The sequence below is a fragment of the Mizuhopecten yessoensis genome, unplaced genomic scaffold (genome assembly GCF_002113885.1).
Source record: "Mizuhopecten yessoensis strain PY_sf001 unplaced genomic scaffold, ASM211388v2 scaffold1379, whole genome shotgun sequence".
NCBI classification, from domain to species: Eukaryota; Metazoa; Mollusca; class Bivalvia; order Pectinida; family Pectinidae; genus Mizuhopecten; species Mizuhopecten yessoensis.
The window spans coordinates 386778-406746 of NW_018404017.1; the positions used below are offsets into that span (position 1 = coordinate 386778).

General features: G+C 34.2%; 1 protein-coding gene across 8 annotated transcripts in view; it reads right to left on the reverse strand.

The window, feature by feature from the left end:
• Nucleotides 1–19766, reverse strand: part of LOC110460714 (coiled-coil domain-containing protein 150-like) — a 61907-nt gene extending 42141 nt beyond the window's left edge. For 7 of the 8 annotated variants that reach the window (XM_021513817.1, XM_021513828.1, XM_021513845.1 and 4 more), the window contains exons 1-3: nucleotides 19685–19766; nucleotides 18055–18729; nucleotides 8065–8250 (exon numbers count right to left, since the gene is read on the reverse strand). In XM_021513817.1, coding sequence (XP_021369492.1) covers nucleotides 8065–8250; nucleotides 18055–18600 — 732 coding nt within the window. In that variant the 5' untranslated portion in view covers nucleotides 18601–18729; nucleotides 19685–19766. Of the gene's footprint in view, nucleotides 1–8064; nucleotides 8251–18054; nucleotides 18730–18852; nucleotides 19177–19684 lie in introns of those variants that run through there. The other variant, XM_021513789.1, reaches the window with a different exon arrangement.
• Between the last annotated feature and the right edge of the window lie 203 nt (nucleotides 19767–19969).

Sequence of the window (19969 nt, forward strand, 5' to 3'; positions counted from 1 at the left end):
ATTTCATTGTTATTGGTGTCACTTGGTTTTTATCATAGGTTGTAATGTTAACTGTTTTATACGGTGGCTGACGTGTACCATTTCATTGTTATTGGTGTCACTTGGTTTTTATCATAGGTTGTAATGTTAACTGTTTTATACGGTGGCTGACGTGTACCATTTCATTGTTATTGGTGTCACTTGGTTTTTATCATAGGTTGTAATGTTAACTGTTTTATACGGTGGCTGACGTGTACCATTTCATTGTTATTGGTGTCACTTGGTTTTTATCATAGGTTGTAATGTTAACTGTTTTATACGGTGGCTGACGTGTACCATTTCATTGTTATTGGTGTCACTTGGTTTTTATCATAGGTTGTAATGTTAACTGTTTTATACGGTGGCTGACGTGTACCATTTCATTGTTATTGGTGTCACTTGGTTTTTATCATAGGTTGTAATGTTAACTGTTTTATACGGTGGCTGACGTGTACCATTTCATTGTTATTGGTGTCACTTGGTTTTTATCATAGGTTGTAATGTTAACTGTTTTATACGGTGGCTGACGTGTACCATTTCATTGTTATTGGTGTCACTTGGTTTTTATCATAGGTTGTAATGTTAACTGTTTTATACGGTGGCTGACGTGTACCATTTCATTGTTATTGGTGTCACTTGGTTTTTATCATAGGTTGTAATGTTAACTGTTTTATACGGTGGCTGACGTGTACCATTTCATTGTTATTGGTGTCATTTGGTTTTTATCATAGGTTGTAATGTTAACTGTTTTATACGGTGGCTGACGTATACCATTTCATTGTTATTAGTGTCACTTGGTTTTTATCATAGATTGTAATGTTAACTGTTTCATACGGTGGCTGACGTGTACAATTTCATTGTTATTGGTGTCACTTGGTTTTTATCATAGGTTGTAATGTTAACTGTTTCATACAGTGGCTGACGTGTACCATTTCATTGTTATTGGTGTGACTTGGTTTTTATCATAGGTTGTAATGTTAACTGTTTTACACGGTGGCTGACGTGTACCATTTCATTGTTGGGGCCAATAAACAGGAATTTAAAAACTTAAAATCTTCATGTTTAATTTCTTTAGCCCCGTTAAGACAAGAATTAAATTGTCTTTATTCTTGTTGTTTTGACTTTTCGCTCTAAACAGACACTAATTAATACACTTTTAACTCTCGTTACCTCTTCATGCCCGAAAAGACAAAACAACAGAATTGAAAGTTACTGAATCTCGTCTTCCAAGGGCGAAAAAGGGAAACAACAAAATCGCAAAAATCGCCACCATAGTTTTATATGTGTATTACTTTTTCATCATTATAATGTAAGATACTGATGAAGTAGAACTGTTTCATGGAAAAACAGCATATGCTTGTAGTCATAACTATGGACTGTATACTGGGACATGTTTTATGCAGTTTGAGTTTCGCCTTTTTCCCCTTCAGTAATAACGGCAAATTAAAAATAACAACAAATATTTGTACACTATTTACTGTATATTGTAATTTCATGTGAAGGGGAGAAATACACTGAGTGAATATAGATTTTACCAGTGAAAGGTGAATATCTGACAGGGTGAAAGTTTCCTTGTATCAGTATATACTTGTATCAGTATATCAGTATATACTTGTATCAGTATATCAGTATATACTTGTATACAGTATACACTTGTATCAGTATATCAGTATATACTTGTATCAGTATGTACTTGTATCAGTATATCAGTATATACTTGTATCAGTATATACTTGTATACAGTATACACTTGTATAAGTATATATACTTGTATACAGTATACACTTGAATACAGTATACACTTGTATACAGTATATACTTGTATACAGTATACACTTGAATACAGTATATATACTTGTATACAGTATACACCTGTATCAGTATATACTTGAATACAGTAAATATACTTGTATACAGTATATACTTGTATACAGTATATACTTGTATACAGTATATATACTTGTATACAGTATATATACTTGTATACAGTATATACTTGTATCAGTATATACTCGTATCAGTATATACTTGTATACAGTATACACTTGTATCAGTATATATAAAATGACTCATAGACATAATGATAAAATTGGAGCAATGTAATGAGTACAGCCTTAAAACATTTGACCAATACAACTTCATTGTTTCATTAGCCTGAAAAAAAGGACCTGAAATATAAACATGTAGCAGGTATATGATCTTTGACTGCATCCTCAGCTAGTTTACAGTAAAACACACACTCATCTCAGATAGGGACAATAATTGTATTATATACACTGTACTGGGGAGTCTGCAAATATATATGATCTCAGACTGGATATATTCAGTTAAACATGCATTGACCTCAGATGGAGGTAATAACTGTATTACCAGGGTGTTTATACTGTACTACAAACATGTTCATTTACGGTTCTTTACTATCATTAACTTGTTTCTGAACTGATATATATCTGAAATGTGATTTATTGGATCTTTTATCAAATTCCTAGATGAAACCTAAAGATTTTCAAAAAAGGATAACAAGAGAATGAGAAGAAGGACATTGTCCTACCATCAAATAAACATTAAGAATTTTGTCATTTAAATTGTATGCAGTCTGTACATGTATTGGTTCAATGTCAGATGTACATGTAATGACTGCAAGCTTTATAGTTGTAAATCACTACATAAAATCTATTAGAAATACTTTGACTATATATTTCCTACACTGTATACACACGTACTAGAGTTGTCAAACTGGACGACCTTTAGTAACTGGTTCTCAAATAATCTTCGGAGCAAGTAAAAGGTTATTGGTCAACTTGTTAATCAAATAATAAACAACAACAAATGTCAATCTTTACATTGGAGTACAAAAACAAAGTCTGAACACTGTTTTTATAATCAAAATAAATCTGATTTTGTTCTCATCGATAGATCATTTGAATAAATGTCGGACCATTCAGTGATTAATTTGGTAACTGGTTATGATTTCCCAACCAGCTAACTACTGTTGACAACCCTACTATATACTGAATATCAATTTCAATATTCTTAAGCCAATATTCCTCACAAATGCATTAGAGATTAGTTCATGGAAAAGGATATTGATGTACATGTAACTAATATATACCAGGTTTGTACTTATATAACTTATATAAGGGGGAACTCTAAGGCATATTGTGATTTGGCAACGTAGATTGTGATTATATGGATGCAAATTGAGTTTTGCTGGTGACACAAAGCATGTATTATGTGTAACTTCAGCCAAAACATCTGTATCATGGAATGGCAAGGTTACATCAGGCGAAATAACTTTAACATGTGTTACAACTACTTAAATCTGAAGTGTACTGGTCTGTATAGATCCACCATCCAGATACCAAGCTCATATAGCTGCTGTAAAGTAATTTCCAAAAAGTAAATTTCATCAGAAGTTTGCTTACCAAAAACCTGTAATGTATAGTTATGTTCTGATGTACAAAGATATATTTTTTTCTTGCTAAATATAGATCAGAGATTTCTTTAATCAGATTAGCTATAAAAAAAAATTAACTTACTCCCATGGGGAATGGAGCCAAATTTTGGCCATAAAGAGTGCCAATAAAAGTCTGCAGAATTTAAATGACTTGTAGTATGCTGTGGTACATGTATATTAAACTGTGGCCTCCTTCAGGCTATAATATAAGTGAATTCTAACTTTTAGATTTTCATAAATCAAATGAAATATGATATCCCTTTATTAAATCAGATAACATTGTCTTGTCTTTATCTATATGCATCCTAACAAGACCACTACATAATGTGCAATGTTAAGCAAAATCAAATATAAGTACAGACATGTACACTATGCATTTATAAACACTACACAGAAATTTTAAAGCCTTAACCAACAAAAGTCAAACAAAAACACAAAAAATGTGATAGAGATGTACTACAATTATTTTGAGCTACACAACAGTCTCTTCTACTAAGTGTCATCTCTGAGCCACACAAGTGCCGACTTGATATGACAAAAGCCAAGCTCTCGACTTGAACAAATATTGGGCCATTACTGGCTTACTAAAGTAATCCATGGGATTACCTCCAACACCTAAGGCAACCCAATTTCAATACAATTCAGGGGTCGGAGGTTATCTCACTTATTAAAGAAACGAAAATATTTTTTGAAAGCCAAGGAATAAGTCAACACGTTACCCCATTTTTCAAGTTTCAAAGTTTCTTCAATTTGTCATTATTTAGTTACATGTGTCAAAGTGTGTTCTATGTTATTGTCAATTGATGTTGAAACGAAAAAATTATTAAAGGCCATTGTTTGTTAAACAGCCAGGCAAACCAGTTACCGTATTTTCCAGTTTGTCTACAGTGTTAAAGGTTATCTTTGCTTTATTTTAAAATCACAATATTTTTGTAAGTCATTTTCATCAAATCAGGTTGGTAAATATGTTAACGCATTAGTCAGATGAATGGCAATTCATTCTCAAAATCGACACAGTACAGATCCTTTATTGGTTGTCCAAATACAAGTACATGGGTTGTATTGATTCTATTTACCATTCCCTAATTAAGAAATCTTTCATTTGACTGGTCCAATATACACAAGGATTAATTCTCCACAAGCTGGCGCATTCATTACTATAATGGTAACTTTTTAGAACTTCAAATTCACTTTGTAAAAAACTTTAATGAACATGCTAATAATCATAAACCTCATTTTCTCTGAACAAACATGAATTTATTTTCAAGCTGTATGTCTATTTTCAAGGTTAAAATGTTTGTGTTTTCCCCCTATAAGTTAAATGTTTTAATACCTAATCATTCAAAAGGACCCCCTGTTAAATGAACTTTCCCCTTTTCCATCTTTTCTCTTTGTATCTTTTTTCAGGTATATTCATTTCTAACTCCAATAAATCCTTATATCCTATTTTGATGCTATGTATGTATCTGTTTAAAATTCATTACTGAATATATGAAAGTGTTTGATTGGTTAGTTGTAAATGAAATTTCATCAAAATTCTATGATATAACTATTTTTAGACGTTGAGGTCTTTTTATTAGAGTAACTAATATGTACAACCCCAGTATTACTTTAATAGATATAGATATATAATGATTAGATCAAAACAACATACATTGACGAAATAGCCGTATGATTAAGAAATTAAAAATGTTTGCATAAAGTTGTAAGCCCTCTGTAAGAGTTTTCTAATTAATCATATCTTTTGGTTGAAATATGAACCTATATTTACTGTGATTCTGAAATCACTTACTAAAATTTTCAATCTACTCTTTACACTAAAAGATATGTAAACTATAAAATATACAAGTTGTACAGGACATTTAGCCATGTGCGCCATTACTAAATCTTATAACATTACCATTTGAATAAACTTTATCAAGGCGATCACGTTGAATTGACAGCTCTATACGGGGTATTTAAGTAACTTAAATAGGTTAAACTATGGATGAGCACACTCTGATACCTCCTATAGACAGCTCTACCACAGAAAACGTCCACTAGAACTAACCCAGCCATCCAAACAACCAACTCCAAACAACAGCACCTCCTATAAACACGTACTAACACCGGTATAGGAACGCCAGACCCCCAGTGTAAACTTGTACACGCCTGATTTAGAGACATGTATAGAAATTTGAATTTAATGTGTAGAAGGATAATCATTATACATGATTAATGTATGTTTATGAAAAGGTGAAATGATTAGCAATTTTCACATTACAATCTGGGAAAGACATTTACACTGTATGTATAGCAATCTGGGAAAGATACATTTACACTGTATGTATAGCAATCTGAGAAAGACACATTTACACTATATATATAGCAATCTGAGAAAGACACATTTACACTGTATGTATAGCAATCTGGGAAAGATACATTTACACTGTATGTATAGCAATCTGGGAAAGACACATTTACACTGTATGTCCTATAGCAATCTGAGAAAGACACATTTACCCTGCATATATAGCCATCTGAGAATGACACATTTACACTGTATGGATAGCAATCTGGGAAAGACACATTTACACTGTATTTCCTATAGCAATCTGGGAAAGACACATTTACACTTTATGTCCTATAGCAATCTGAGAAAGACACATTTACACTCCATATATAGCCATCTGAGAATGACACATTTACACTGTATGGAGAGCAATCTGGGAAAGACACATTTACACTGTATGTAAAGCAATCTGGGAAAGACACATTTACACTGTATGTCCTATAGCAATCTGAGAAAGACACATTTACACTGCATATATAGCCATCTGAGAATGACACATTTACACTGTATGGATAGCAATCTGGGAAAGACACATTTACACTGTATGTCCTATAGCAATCTGGGAAAGATACATTTACACTGTATGTCATATAGCAATCTGGGAAATACACATTTACACTGTATATCCTATAGCAATCTGAGGAAGACACATTTACACTCCATATATAGCCATCTGAGAATGACACATTTACACTGCATATATAGCCATCTGAGAATGACACATTTACACTGTCTGGATAGCAATCTGGGATAGACACATTTACACTTTAGTGATAGCAATCTGGGAATGACACATTTACACTGCATGTCCTATAGCAATCGGGGAAAGACACATTTATACGTTATGTCCTATAGCAACTTGGGAAAGACACATTTCCACTGTATGTATAGCAATCTGAGAAAGACACATTTACACTGTATGTCCTATAGCAATATGTATCACCAGAACCAGTTTACGTTACAGATGAAGGTCTTCCTTTCATTCTGTTTTTATTTCCCCAAAAAAATGAAACTACTCATCAAAGATTTATTTTTCTGTTTTCAAAAGGAATCAGTATGTGTCTTTTCAATAGGAAAATATGTGTTATTTCATAGATTAGGAAATATATATCTCATCAATTAAAACTAACCCACACTTGCCAACCTTTTGAATTTCCATGGGGCAGATTTAGCATGCTCAAAGTAAAACATAGATAAAGTGTGTGTATATACCTCCGTAGACAAAAATTGACCCTTTAAAATGACATATTTTGAGTTGTTCTCTCTGATGAAATCATTACATCTGAGTTTCCCGCCTAAATAGGGAGAGTTGGCCATGGCACTAGGATGCTTAACAAAGTTTGCAATAAGGAATTATTTTTGGGGAAATATGCATGCTATGCTAGCTGTTACTAAGCAATATGTCTACTGTATCCTAAAAAGACACTGTACAATGCTGCCTTAAGAATTCCAGTTTAAGTTGAACCATGGTTACCGTCGCTTCTAAGCTAAAAGCAACACCATCAAACCTGCATTAAAAGACCACACAGGTTCAATTCACAGTGACATCACTAACACGAAGAACATTTACATTGGCCTCTTAGTACAGGGCCAATACTCATGAAACCGTTCTCATGCTCAAGCACAGAGTTGTGCTCAAATCAAATTTCTTGTAACTCACTTAAATCATGTCAAACGATCAAAATGTAAAATGAAAACATTGAAAACAGTATTTCGCTCCAAGTCTCTTCATCCCCCCCCCCCCCCCCCCAAAAAAAAACATTGACAAAATAAAAATTTATCTTTAATTTATAAACTTAACAAGAAATTAGGCTTAAGCACAACATCCATGCTTGAGCATGAGAACGGTTTCATGAATACGGGCCCCAACTAGTGTGTAACATAGGAATGCTGACTAGATCTATATATCATTAGAAAGTTCAAACTAAACTTGCATTTCTACACATCACAACCTTCATCAAGACTTGTTATTGGCTTATAACTAAAGGGAGTAATGATATCTTGATAGCGATACATAAATAGAGACCAAAGTATTAGTTTCATAAAAGATAGGATAAACAATACACAGTATTGTCATGTTGCACTCAATATTATACCCTAAACAATGTTCAGATCAAAACAACAGACCGAGAAGCTGAAAGCATACATTACTAAGCAGGACAGCTGCAGATTTTTTTTTTTTTAAATTCAAAATATCTATTTGAATACCATTGGGGTTGTTCAAAGGTGAAAGAAAGTTTTATGGGAGATATCTTACCTCATTTCGTTCCGATTCCACTATACTCTCCATCTCCCTCACTCGACCTAGCAGAGTGTTGTGGGACTCTTCAAGGCTGCAGCGTATACTCTTCTCTCTCTCTAAGTCCTCTTTGATGTCGGACATTTTTCTTTGCATCTTCTGCTTCCCTGTCAACATCTCTTCTGCAGACACTGCAGCCTCTGCCTACAGACAGAAGGAAATACAGCACTGACCATCAACATGGGACAATCAAAGCACAGTATATTAAAATTCTAAATATTCCTCAAATATAACAAATCTTTTACTTTGTCAAGAAACCTCGACATGGAATAAGTGTTGTAAATGAAAAGGGCTTTTCAGACTTATTCAAATATTGATCTGAATTTGCTGATATCTTAGTTATAATAGTACAGCACTTCATAGGGTTACTTTTATTTAAGAAATTTATTGTTGTACTCTTAAGTTCTTAATGGGTGTCCCTCCTCCAATTTAAAAGAATGTTAACCCCCTCCCAAATATCTGAGTAACCACACATTAATTATATAAGCTACCATATTTATCCTGCATTGAGCCCAGGGAGCCAAGAGATATAATCTATGACTCAAAGTAGAGGGATGGGCTAGCAGGAAAATGAAATGACATTTAAATGCTGACATTTCTTATCAACTTCAAAAGATTTTGATTGGCTTATCACCAGAAATAGGCTTTTTGCTGGATACACATGTACGGTATACACTGTACAAGTACCATAATTCTCAATCTGGCTTCCCTCTAGCTATCTGCCAGCAAACCTGTCCTAACTATAACCCATTTGGGGTACATGTACATATATATTCAACCTCAAAGGGAATTACTGTTAGGTGTTTTGACCAATTACATGTTATAACTAGAAATTGTTGGCTAACAATTTGACGGGCTTTTCACTGTAAGGACTGATTTGGCCTTCTAATAATAACCTGTGCAAGTCTACAGTAGCTGACTGAGTAGTGTGGGATTCCCAGGGTGCGAAATGACGTCAGAGAAATAATGGATAAATATAGGCAGCCAATGGGCTTAGTTGTTAACGAAGGTAGTCCGTAAAAGTCGTCATATAGTCCATCCACTATGTACATCAGGATGATGAATTGAACCTAGCTTTTTGTCTATATCGGTTGGGTTTGCCATGCCAAAGAAAGGCTGATGTTTACTCATTGCAGTAGAGATGTAAACTGTCCACACTTTTAAGATTGAGAGTGCGTAGTAATCGATGTAGTATTACCAGCATGTATTAGATGTCTTGATATAAATCTAAGTACTGAGAGTACTGAAAGCACTTCACAATCGCACAAAAATGAAAACGGTTTTTGACTTTCACCTTTGAAATTATATTTAGAGTAGGTCAAGGTCGTTCATTTGCACACACTTTAAAGCCCTTCATTCAAGCATGCTTCTTTGCCACACATCGTTACCCTGGAATTATTGGTTATTCAGAAAAAGGGGTTTCAATATTTTTACATATATGACCTCTGTGACCATGAGTCATTCAAGGTCAATCATATTTTCAAACTTGATAGCCAATTACCTCGCCGTGTTATGTATCAAATAGTAGGATTCTAGACCCTGTAAAGAAGATTTCAGAAGTCATTATCTTGAAATAGCACACATGAAGTTTGACCCCTGAATAACTCAAAACTCGACCTGGTAAACTCAAAATGTTTTCTGCCAAAAATGTGCACATTTGTGTTGTCCACATCTTACCTGAATGTAAAGTGAATCTATCGAACAATTTTTGAAATATTCTTGATTAAAAGTAATTTTAATGTTTTAAACATTTGACATTTGTGACCTTGATTGTGACCTTGATAGTTGATCAATGTCAACCATTTTTTCAAACCTGATACCCTGACATCTCAGAATCTTTAATGATAAATATCAAGACTCTAGACCTTGTGTAACTTTTTTAAGGTTGGTACCCAATATAGTGCATTTTAACTTTGACCCCTGCCGTAAACCGGAAGTTGACATTTGTTGACAACAGTATGAAAGAAAAAGTTTGCCCTTGGCTATCTCTATATGATATCCAAAGATCAACCTCGTGTTTGATATCGTTAACAAAATATATTGGTATAGGCCGTTAACCAATCAGAGTTTGTGGCGTCCATCTTGGAATATTAATTGCTCCAAAAAGTAACATAAGTTTGTAAGGGTCCCTAGAGGAATATATTTATTAATTGTGGTTAATATTGCAATGGCAGAATTGGAGAAGAAGATCGTTGAAGTTTTAACATATTGTCAGCATTTTAAAAGATCAAAGGAAATATTCAAAATGGTGTACAACGTTAACGGTAAATGTTACAGAAAAACTAAAGACATCAAATTCATCGGAATGACATTCTTCATCGATCTATTGAAGAATTCTTTAAAAAAAAAAGAAAAATGAATACTTTTTAATTTGACCAATTAAGTAATAACATACAATGAAAAAAAGTTAGCCCTGAAGATTATCTACAAATAACATCTGTGCATAAAGGCTGTAAATTCAACCGTTTTTGCGTTATAGCCATTTTAAGATTTTAAGGTATGACGTCATGGTGGCTTTTGTTTTTTTGATGAAGTTGAAAATGTTACCAAATGTTAGAAGACAACTGGGGAAACTTTTCCCGTTACAACTAGACGAAATATTTGTCATTGATATTGGAGTAAAACAAGTTTTAAAATATTGCGAAAATTTTAACAGATCAAAGGAAATATTTCAAAATGGCATACAACGTTAACGGAAAATGTTACAGAAAAACTAAAGACACCAAATTCATTGGAATATCATTCTACATTGATCTATAGAAGAATTTTTCAAAAATAATGAAAATTTAATGGTTTTAAAAAAATAGTGACCTTTGACCCAACAGCGAGCTTTTTTATTTGACCTTTTTTCAAAATTACGGACTGACCAAAAACTTAACCCTGAAGATTATCTGCCTATAATATAATTGCATCAATTCTGTAAATTAAACCGTTTTTGAGTTATGGCCATCTTAAGATTTTGAGGTATGACGTCATGGAGGCCATATTGGATTTTTGACCTTCTTGAAAATGTTCCTTGAACATCTTCAGACCTTGGCCTACAACATACTTAAAAGACTATAAACCTGTCTTTTACCAATCAAAAGATACAGACTCCACAAAAGTATGGAAGAGGAATAAGAATCATAACAAAAACAATAGGTCTTTTCACCAGTTGGTGAAAAGCCCTAATTATATTCAACACAATCAATCAAGAGAGTATAGGAGCAGCCTAACTCAAGAATAGTAATGGGAAAATAGTTTACAATCATCATCAACTATGATATGGGTTTTTAAACTGAAGTACTGGAAGTAAACTGATTTATGATCAATTGCATAATCAGTATATAAATAATTTTATTGGACTGAATAGTAGAAATAAATTGACAATATCATACTATTGTAACCTATTTATATCTATAGAGATGCTTGTTTGTTTGGTTTGTTTGTGTTTTACATCCTATTAACAGCTATGGTCATTTATGGATGTGCCAGGTTTTGGTGGTGGAGGAAACCAACAACCTACGTACCTGGTGACTGCCCCACGTAGACCTTGAACCCAAGACCCAGTGGTGGAGGGCTACTGGTAGCAGAATGTCGGACGCCTTAACCACTTGGACACCGAGGCCCCCAAGAAAATTTGAGCTACTTATAGTTATTATATTAGATAACGTTATTTATCAAGGTCATTTATATGAGAAAACATAAAGTATATATATATATATATCCCATTGCTATCTGAGGGATATATCAGCCAAACACTAGTTTCCCTTTACTTTAATCAAGTCTTAAAAGAAGTCACAATTTTTGAAAAAAAAAAGAGTAGATAAATGGACAACAAATATTGAGTAAAGAGTGTTTCAGTTTAAATAGTCTCAGATAAGACAGTCAAAATCTTCCTCTTGGGGGCCGACATTTTCTTGTCATTGTCATATATATGCAGTTATTATTTCATTAATCTTCTTAAGAGATCTATTCTATCCTTTCTAACTACCTGATTTACTTTTCTGTCCTTTGTCGTGTGGAGTTGATCAATAGGTCAAAAATCACAGGTGATAAAACCTTACCTTTCTTATGATTAATACTCTTAGAAAAAGTTACAGAAAGGGTGTGGAAGATACTGGAAGATGATTTATTTTCAATTGCCTGGTTATTCCTGAAGATATTGAACACAAAGTTCCTTCATTTTTTAGTATGACATATGAGCACTTACAGAATCTAATATCTTTAGATGTATTTTTTTAACAAGGCGACACATTTGATTTCTATGCTAATTTTGATAAAATTATTCATGTTTTTTAAAAAGATTGAAAAGAAATTGTGATATCAAATCTTTACCACTTGAGTTCACGTTTTCACAAGTCAAGCGGCCAGGTCAATCCATCAAACTCACTTCTAAATAATACTCAGGAATTGTTAATTTCTAAAACATGTTATAAGGCCAAATCAATCAGTGGGTAAAACAAGTAGGTAATATATAGTTTCCAGGTCACATATAAGTAAAAAAAATTGAAGATATCAATTTGAATCCAGGCATTCACTCAAACACTTCAACAGAGGAAGTTGAGGATACAAATCAAACAACATGATCAGCCGATTCAGCACTATGGATTTGAAGAAAAAGAAAATTCAGGAAGAAATCTATTGAAATGTACAAGGAATTATCTCCTTTCCAAAAAAATTGTGTTATATTTCCTCAAATATTGGAAAAAAGAACCAAGAATTTTGAAGGGGAATGCAGCTACATTTATGCTCTTAAGGACTTCCCATCCTTCGTATTACACATGTTTTTCTTTTCGTATTTTCCTGTCGTCATTTCGGTATTGCGTATCAGGCATTCCATTACCGTAGTATAAATTATAGTAACACTGGGTAAACAATAGTACAAGCGCGTGACGATGATATGTCAACACCCGATATCGAGACTTAACTTAGAAATGTGTAATCACACGTACTTCTAAAATATAGCTTATGATAGAAAGACATTAATTAACTCACGAGAAGACACTGACATAAGATCAGACAACTTCAAGAAGGTCGTATATGAGGCGCATGGAATGCAGACTGATGTGTTTTGTTTACCGACCTCACCTGTACGTATCACGTGCTAAATGTAACAGTAGTTCACAAGCTCTTGGTTGCTACGACTTTTGTTGTCGAGCGAGGTAGGCTCTGTCAGATAAATCGTTTCACAAATGCAATTACAATAACTCTGTGAAAATATAATATAGTGGTTTGTAAAATATCAAGACCCCTATAAAATGTAAGTGCATGCACGTGATAACAGCATACCATGCAATAGCCTCTGGTTACATATATATATGTACCTGACATGTAAATATACCATGCGTAAGCAGGCTATGGAATGATGTTCAAAGTGTACATGATTCAGAGTAATTTTGTTCCATAAAAGACAGTAAAATGACAATTAAATATAATAATTTAATTTATTTCCGTCGTTTTTGGTATAGTAAAGAAGTTGTATAAATTCTATCCCTCTGTAAAAAGTTCCGATTTGTTTCAAGGTAGACAACTCTCATCAGGATCGAAATTATTGTAAAATATAAAATAAATGAATTATAAAGATTTTGTATGTATTTGGTTCAATTTTTCACTCTTTTTGTATGAAACTATGTGTCCTGTTTGCTTTTAGCTTGTATTTAGTAACTTTTATCCATACAATTTCAATAAAAATTGCTTTTTGTAACATGTTGTAGATATTTTATGATAAATGAAATATTTGTAGGGTTGGTTAGCAATGTTTCTTTTCATTATTTTATTTTTGTAATAGTTTTGAACAATGCCACACACTCAAAAGATGTGAAAGTGTTGGATTTGACAAAAATTCAATTTTTCAGTATTTTTTACCAAAAAAATCCCCAGTTTATCGGAATGCTTAGATTTTCATAAAATTATATCTACATATTGACATAACCATCATGTGAAACTTTCATTGAATTCTGCTGGCTAATTGCAAAGGGTGGAGCCACCTTAAAGCACAGTATTCCAGTAATACATTTTAAACATTAACATTTGGTTTGATTTTTTTTTTATTTACATACCAAGGTAATGATTATTATGTATCATAATTACAAACTAGCTAATATCATCTTTAAAGCTGCATAGATATTCAAAACATTTGTTCAGAAAACAATATACGCTTGTCCATGATCCATCACCATATACATATATATATAGATTGAATTATATATGAAGTGTCACTATCCCGATATATATAAGATACACTATCATTGAACATGCACATGTATGCAATTTACACCCCCCAATAAAATAGTACACAATATGTATAACTGGGAAGACAGCCAAAAAAGTAGCTGACACACTGTGCATATATATGGTGGTGTTTTTTCTAAATTCTTCCAAAGATCAATCTGTTGGTCATACCTGGTACTTGTGTATGTACACGCTTCATACATATTTCATCATGAACATTTATAACAATTTTAAAGATAATTTAAACATATAATCAACGATGTTCTGATTAATTGATTTTGTTGACTAATATTGGCCAGGATCATTAAGTTAATCAACTGATTAATCGACTACAGAATTCATGTTTGATTTTAGTTGGAATAATTGTGTCAGTGTGTAGCTAGATGTATTATGGAGTTTTCAGTAGAGTGCTTCGTGGCTTTAAGCCTATCAAACAGCAGAAGTGTAGTGTTATATATTCTGACCGGCTACGTTGGCATCATCACTGACTAACTTTAACGTCTGCCCATGACCACTATGAGACTATACAGATTCATTCTTCCATGGTATTGTTTTTCAATTTTGAAAGCTGAGCGGAACACCATCATAGAGGATTTCAAGTAGTGATTCTTTAAAATAATTATTTAATTGATCTTTGGTAAGTTAATGGTAAGTACTAACCAATGGCAATGATCGATCATAAAATTTAAACTATTCTAAACACTCTAAACAATGAACAAAAATTTAAAAAAAAATATGAACATTACATGTACAAAGGAATAAATTAGTGTAGGCTGGGTAGTTATCTGGGTAGTGGTTTTACAGTGATCGAGAGCTGGATGATAGACAGTAATGTTTACAGTTATCTGACAGTGAGAGCTTTAGGATAGACAGTAATGGTTACAGTTATCTGACAGTGAGAGCTTTAGGATAGACAGTAATGGTTACAGTTATCTGACAGTGAGAGCTTTAGGATAGACAGTAATGGTTACAGTTATCTGACAGTGAGAGCTTTAGGATAGACAGTAATGGTTACAGTTATCTGACAGTGAGAGCTTTAGGATAGACAGTAATGGTTACAGTTATCTGACAGTGAGAGCTTTAGGATAGACAGTAATGGTTACAGTTATCTGACAGTGAGAGCTTTAGGATAGACAGTAATGGTTACAGTTATCTGACAGTGAGAGCTTTAGGATAGACAGTAATGGTTACAGTTATCTGACAGTGAGAGCTTTAGGATAGACAGTAATGGTTACAGTTATCTGACAGTGAGAGCTTTAGGATAGACAGTAATGGTTACAGTTATCTGACAGTGAGAGCTTTAGGATAGACAGTAATGGTTACAGTTATCTGACAGTGAGAGCTTTAGGATAGACAGTAATGGTTACAGTTATCTGACAGTGAGAGCTTTAGGATAGACAGTAATGGTTACAGTTATCTGACAGTGAGAGCTTTAGGATAGACAGTAATGGTTACAGTTATCTGACAGTGAGAGCTTTAGGATAGACAGTAATGGTTACAGTTATCTGACAGTGAGAGCTTTAGGATAGACAGTAATGGTTACAGTTATCTGACAGTGAGAGCTTTAGGATAGACAGTAATGGTTACAGTTATCTGACAGTGAGAGCTTTAGGATAGACAGTAATGGTTACAGTTATCTGACAGTGAGAGCTTTAGGATAGACAGTAATGGTTACAGTTATCTGACAGTGAGAGCTTTAGGATAGACAGTAATGGTTACAGTTATCTGACAGTGAGAGCTTTAGGATAGACAGTAATGGTTACAGTTATCTGACAGTGAGAGCTTTAGGATAGACAGTAATGGTTACAGTTATCTGACAGTGAGAGCTTTAGGATAGACAGTAATGGTTACAGTTATCTGACAGTGAGAGCTTTAGGATAGACAGTAATGGTTACAGTTATCTGACAGTGAGAGCTTTAGGATAGACAGTAATGGTTACAGTTATCTGACAGTGAGAGCTTTAGGATAGACAGTAATGGTTACAGTTATCTGACAGTGAGAGCTTTAGGATAGACAGTAATGGTTACAGTTATCTGACAGTGAGAGCTTTAGGATAGACAGTAATGGTTACAGTTATCTGACAGTGAGAGCTTTAGGATAGACAGTAATGGTTACAGTTATCTGACAGTGAGAGCTTTAGGATAGACAGTAATGGTTACAGTTATCTGACAGTGAGAGCTTTAGGATAGACAGTAATGGTTACAGTTATCTGACAGTGAGAGCTTTAGGATAGACAGTAATGGTTACAGTTATCTGACAGTGAGAGCTTTAGGATAGACAGTAATGGTTACAGTTATCTGACAGTGAGAGCTTTAGGATAGACAGTAATGGTTACAGTTATCTGACAGTGAGAGCTTTAGGATAGACAGTAATGGTTACAGTTATCTGACAGTGAGAGCTTTAGGATAGACAGTAATGGTTACAGTTATCTGACAGTGAGAGCTTTAGGATAGACAGTAATGGTTACAGTTATCTGACAGTGAGAGCTTTAGGATAGACAGTAATGGTTACAGTTATCTGACAGTGAGAGCTTTAGGATAGACAGTAATGGTTACAGTTATCTGACAGTGAGAGCTTTAGGATAGACAGTAATGGTTACAGTTATCTGACAGTGAGAGCTTTAGGATAGACAGTAATGGTTACAGTTATCTGACAGTGAGAGCTTTAGGATAGACAGTAATGGTTACAGTTATCTGACAGTGAGAGCTTTAGGATAGACAGTAATGGTTACAGTTATCTGACAGTGAGAGCTTTAGGATAGACAGTAATGGTTACAGTTATCTGACAGTGAGAGCTTTAGGATAGACAGTAATGGTTACAGTTATCTGACAGTGAGAGCTTTAGGATAGACAGTAATGGTTACAGTTATCTGACAGTGAGAGCTTTAGGATAGACAGTAATGGTTACAGTTATCTGACAGTGAGAGCTTTAGGATAGACAGTAATGGTTACAGTTATCTGACAGTGAGAGCTTTAGGATAGACAGTAATGGTTACAGTTATCTGACAGTGAGAGCTTTAGGATAGACAGTAATGGTTACAGTTATCTGACAGTGAGAGCTTTAGGATAGACAGTAATGTTTACAGTTATCTGACAGTGAGAGCTTTAGGATAGACAGTAATGGTTACAGTTATCTGACAGTGAGAGCTTTAGGATAGACAGTAATGTCTAACAGTGAGAGATATATAGGTTTGACAGCAACTGGAATAAATCCTTTGAGTTGAACATTAATTCTGAGATTCATAGCTTCAGTTTGGACAGTAAGTTAGAACTTTAGGCTAAACACTAATCTGACAGTGTTTTATGACTCACTAATTAGTGATTTAATATTACTCTAAAACTGTATTTGCGTCTGTTCAGGACAAAATGCAATATTTTAATGATGGAGAATCAGTCTGAAGCAGGGAACAAGATGGGTTGATACCATGTTTGAAGGGGAGTGTATATAATAAGCGTTGAATTAGAAGTAGTATTGTAATTTACAATTATTTTCTACCTTTTATCACTTGAGATATGATTTTGAATCCAGCGCAATTTCCAGGACACTTTGAAAACAATTATGTATATTTACAGTAAATTTGAAAAACATTCCACCGACTGTTTCATGATTAAACGACTTTAGTCAATATAAAATATAAGTTCTGGTGTGCAGAAATAGAAGGAAAAGGTTCCTTTGGAGAAGTGCAGAGCTGAATTTCAACCTCTAATTAAAGATAATTCTAAAAGCACTACTTACTCTTGTGGTGGTCGCCTCCTCTAATGCCAATCTGAGTTCCTTCACTTCCTCATGTGCCCTGTTTTTGGCATCCGTCTCCTGCTTAAGTTCCTCTTGCAGATCCTCTGTTTCACGTTGTAATTTCCCAAGTTCATTTTCACAAGCCTCTTTCAACATCTGATATTTATCCTCTGTTTGATCGTGTAGTTTGGGGTGTAAATCCTGCTGCCCCTGTATGTTTATCAAGTTTAACTTTAATGTCTGTATGGCACTTTCTGTTTTACAAACCCTTGATACCAAGGTTTCATAGCTGTCATGCAAGATATCAACATCTGCGATTCTTGCTTTGTACGGAGCAATGGGCTCTTTCATCTTTATATCCTGACTGTCTGTGTCCCGTTCAGCAGGATGGACATTCTGACCAAAACCCATGCCGGACAAATGATCAATCAACTCCCTCGTCTCCAACTCAGCAGCAGAAAGTCTGTCTTCTAAAACGTCAATAGTCTGATGAGATGACACTCCGGACGGACAAGCTGATGGTGGAATCACTGACCGTGACATCATTCACAGTTTTGATGTCAGCGATAACAGGCAAAGGGTTTCAACACAGTTCCATATATATAAGTAGCATTTAAAGGAATTTTTAACCATGGCGCGTGCCTTCAGGATTTCGCAGCCATAATCAAGATTTTTCTGCAAGATAAAAATATCAAAACAATGTTAAAATGTACCAATGAACTTTTGTCAATCTGAACAAAACTATAATACAAAATATATAAGCACTGTCAACATACAATAGTGTAAATTGAAGCGTACCAGTATGCTCTTCAATTCAATAAATCCTTCCTATTACATCTCCCTCATTGACTTCCTTGGAATATCATTAGACCTACAGGCTGCTCGAATAAGATAAAAATCTTTGTAGTGTACTGTATGATGTTCGTTCTGCTCTACGATGGGGAACCCACACGAAATACTGGAATTAAATACCCTAGGCCGATACAGTTAAGACTTGCCAAAGAGTTCAGACAAACAAGTTAGCGGATAGTGTTCATTGTTTAAATGCATTGTTTACAAAGCAAATATCTTCAAGTGGCTACAATAAACGCCCATTGACCCATGGTAGATCCTACTCCCTTAAAGGTAAGGCCTTCTATGCAGTGTGGTGGGCCTTATCAAAAGTGTTCCTTGGGTGTACAACTCCCGAGCACCACTTGTATTTATAAACAGGGGTCGGATTGCATGGCTCAGATTGGACGATACATCTACAGTTAACAGAGTGTTACTTGAACAACAGATTCAATCAAATTGTCTGTTATGTGTCATGTTTAGACACGAATATTTACAAACGTACAGGTGAAACACATTACCGTATCATCACGGGCTGAGGATTAAAGCCAACACTTAAAATGACAGCTATCTGTCAAGAATAAGTTGCACAGCTTCAATTTAAGCGCTTGAAATTACAAAACATAAATCTTGATAAAATGAAAGCGTGACATTTTCTGTCAATTGACATAATATGCATTTTGAATACAGAATGTGCAGAATTATAAAAAAAATGCACTTGTCTTAATATATTAAGCGACCCAGTCTGAAGATAAAACATGTGACGATTAATTCATGGTTATTGCCAAAATGTGAATACCTTAATTTCATCAGGAATCCCTAATGACTGCTTTCTGGAGTAGGCCTACTCACGTTCTGCTCTTCTTCGCCATATTGTAAACAATGTGATTTGATTGGTTGCCGCCGAGTCTCATTCCAACGTTTGTTTTGACAGACACCTTCGAATCAAACACTTGAGTGATTATTTAATTACCTCCCCTTGACCGTGGATTCATGAATTTCATGAACTGCTTAAAGAGTAAACTAGGTGCTTCTAGTCCTTTTTGGCTAGTTTTCTGCTCCATAGTCTCCGTTTGGAATATAC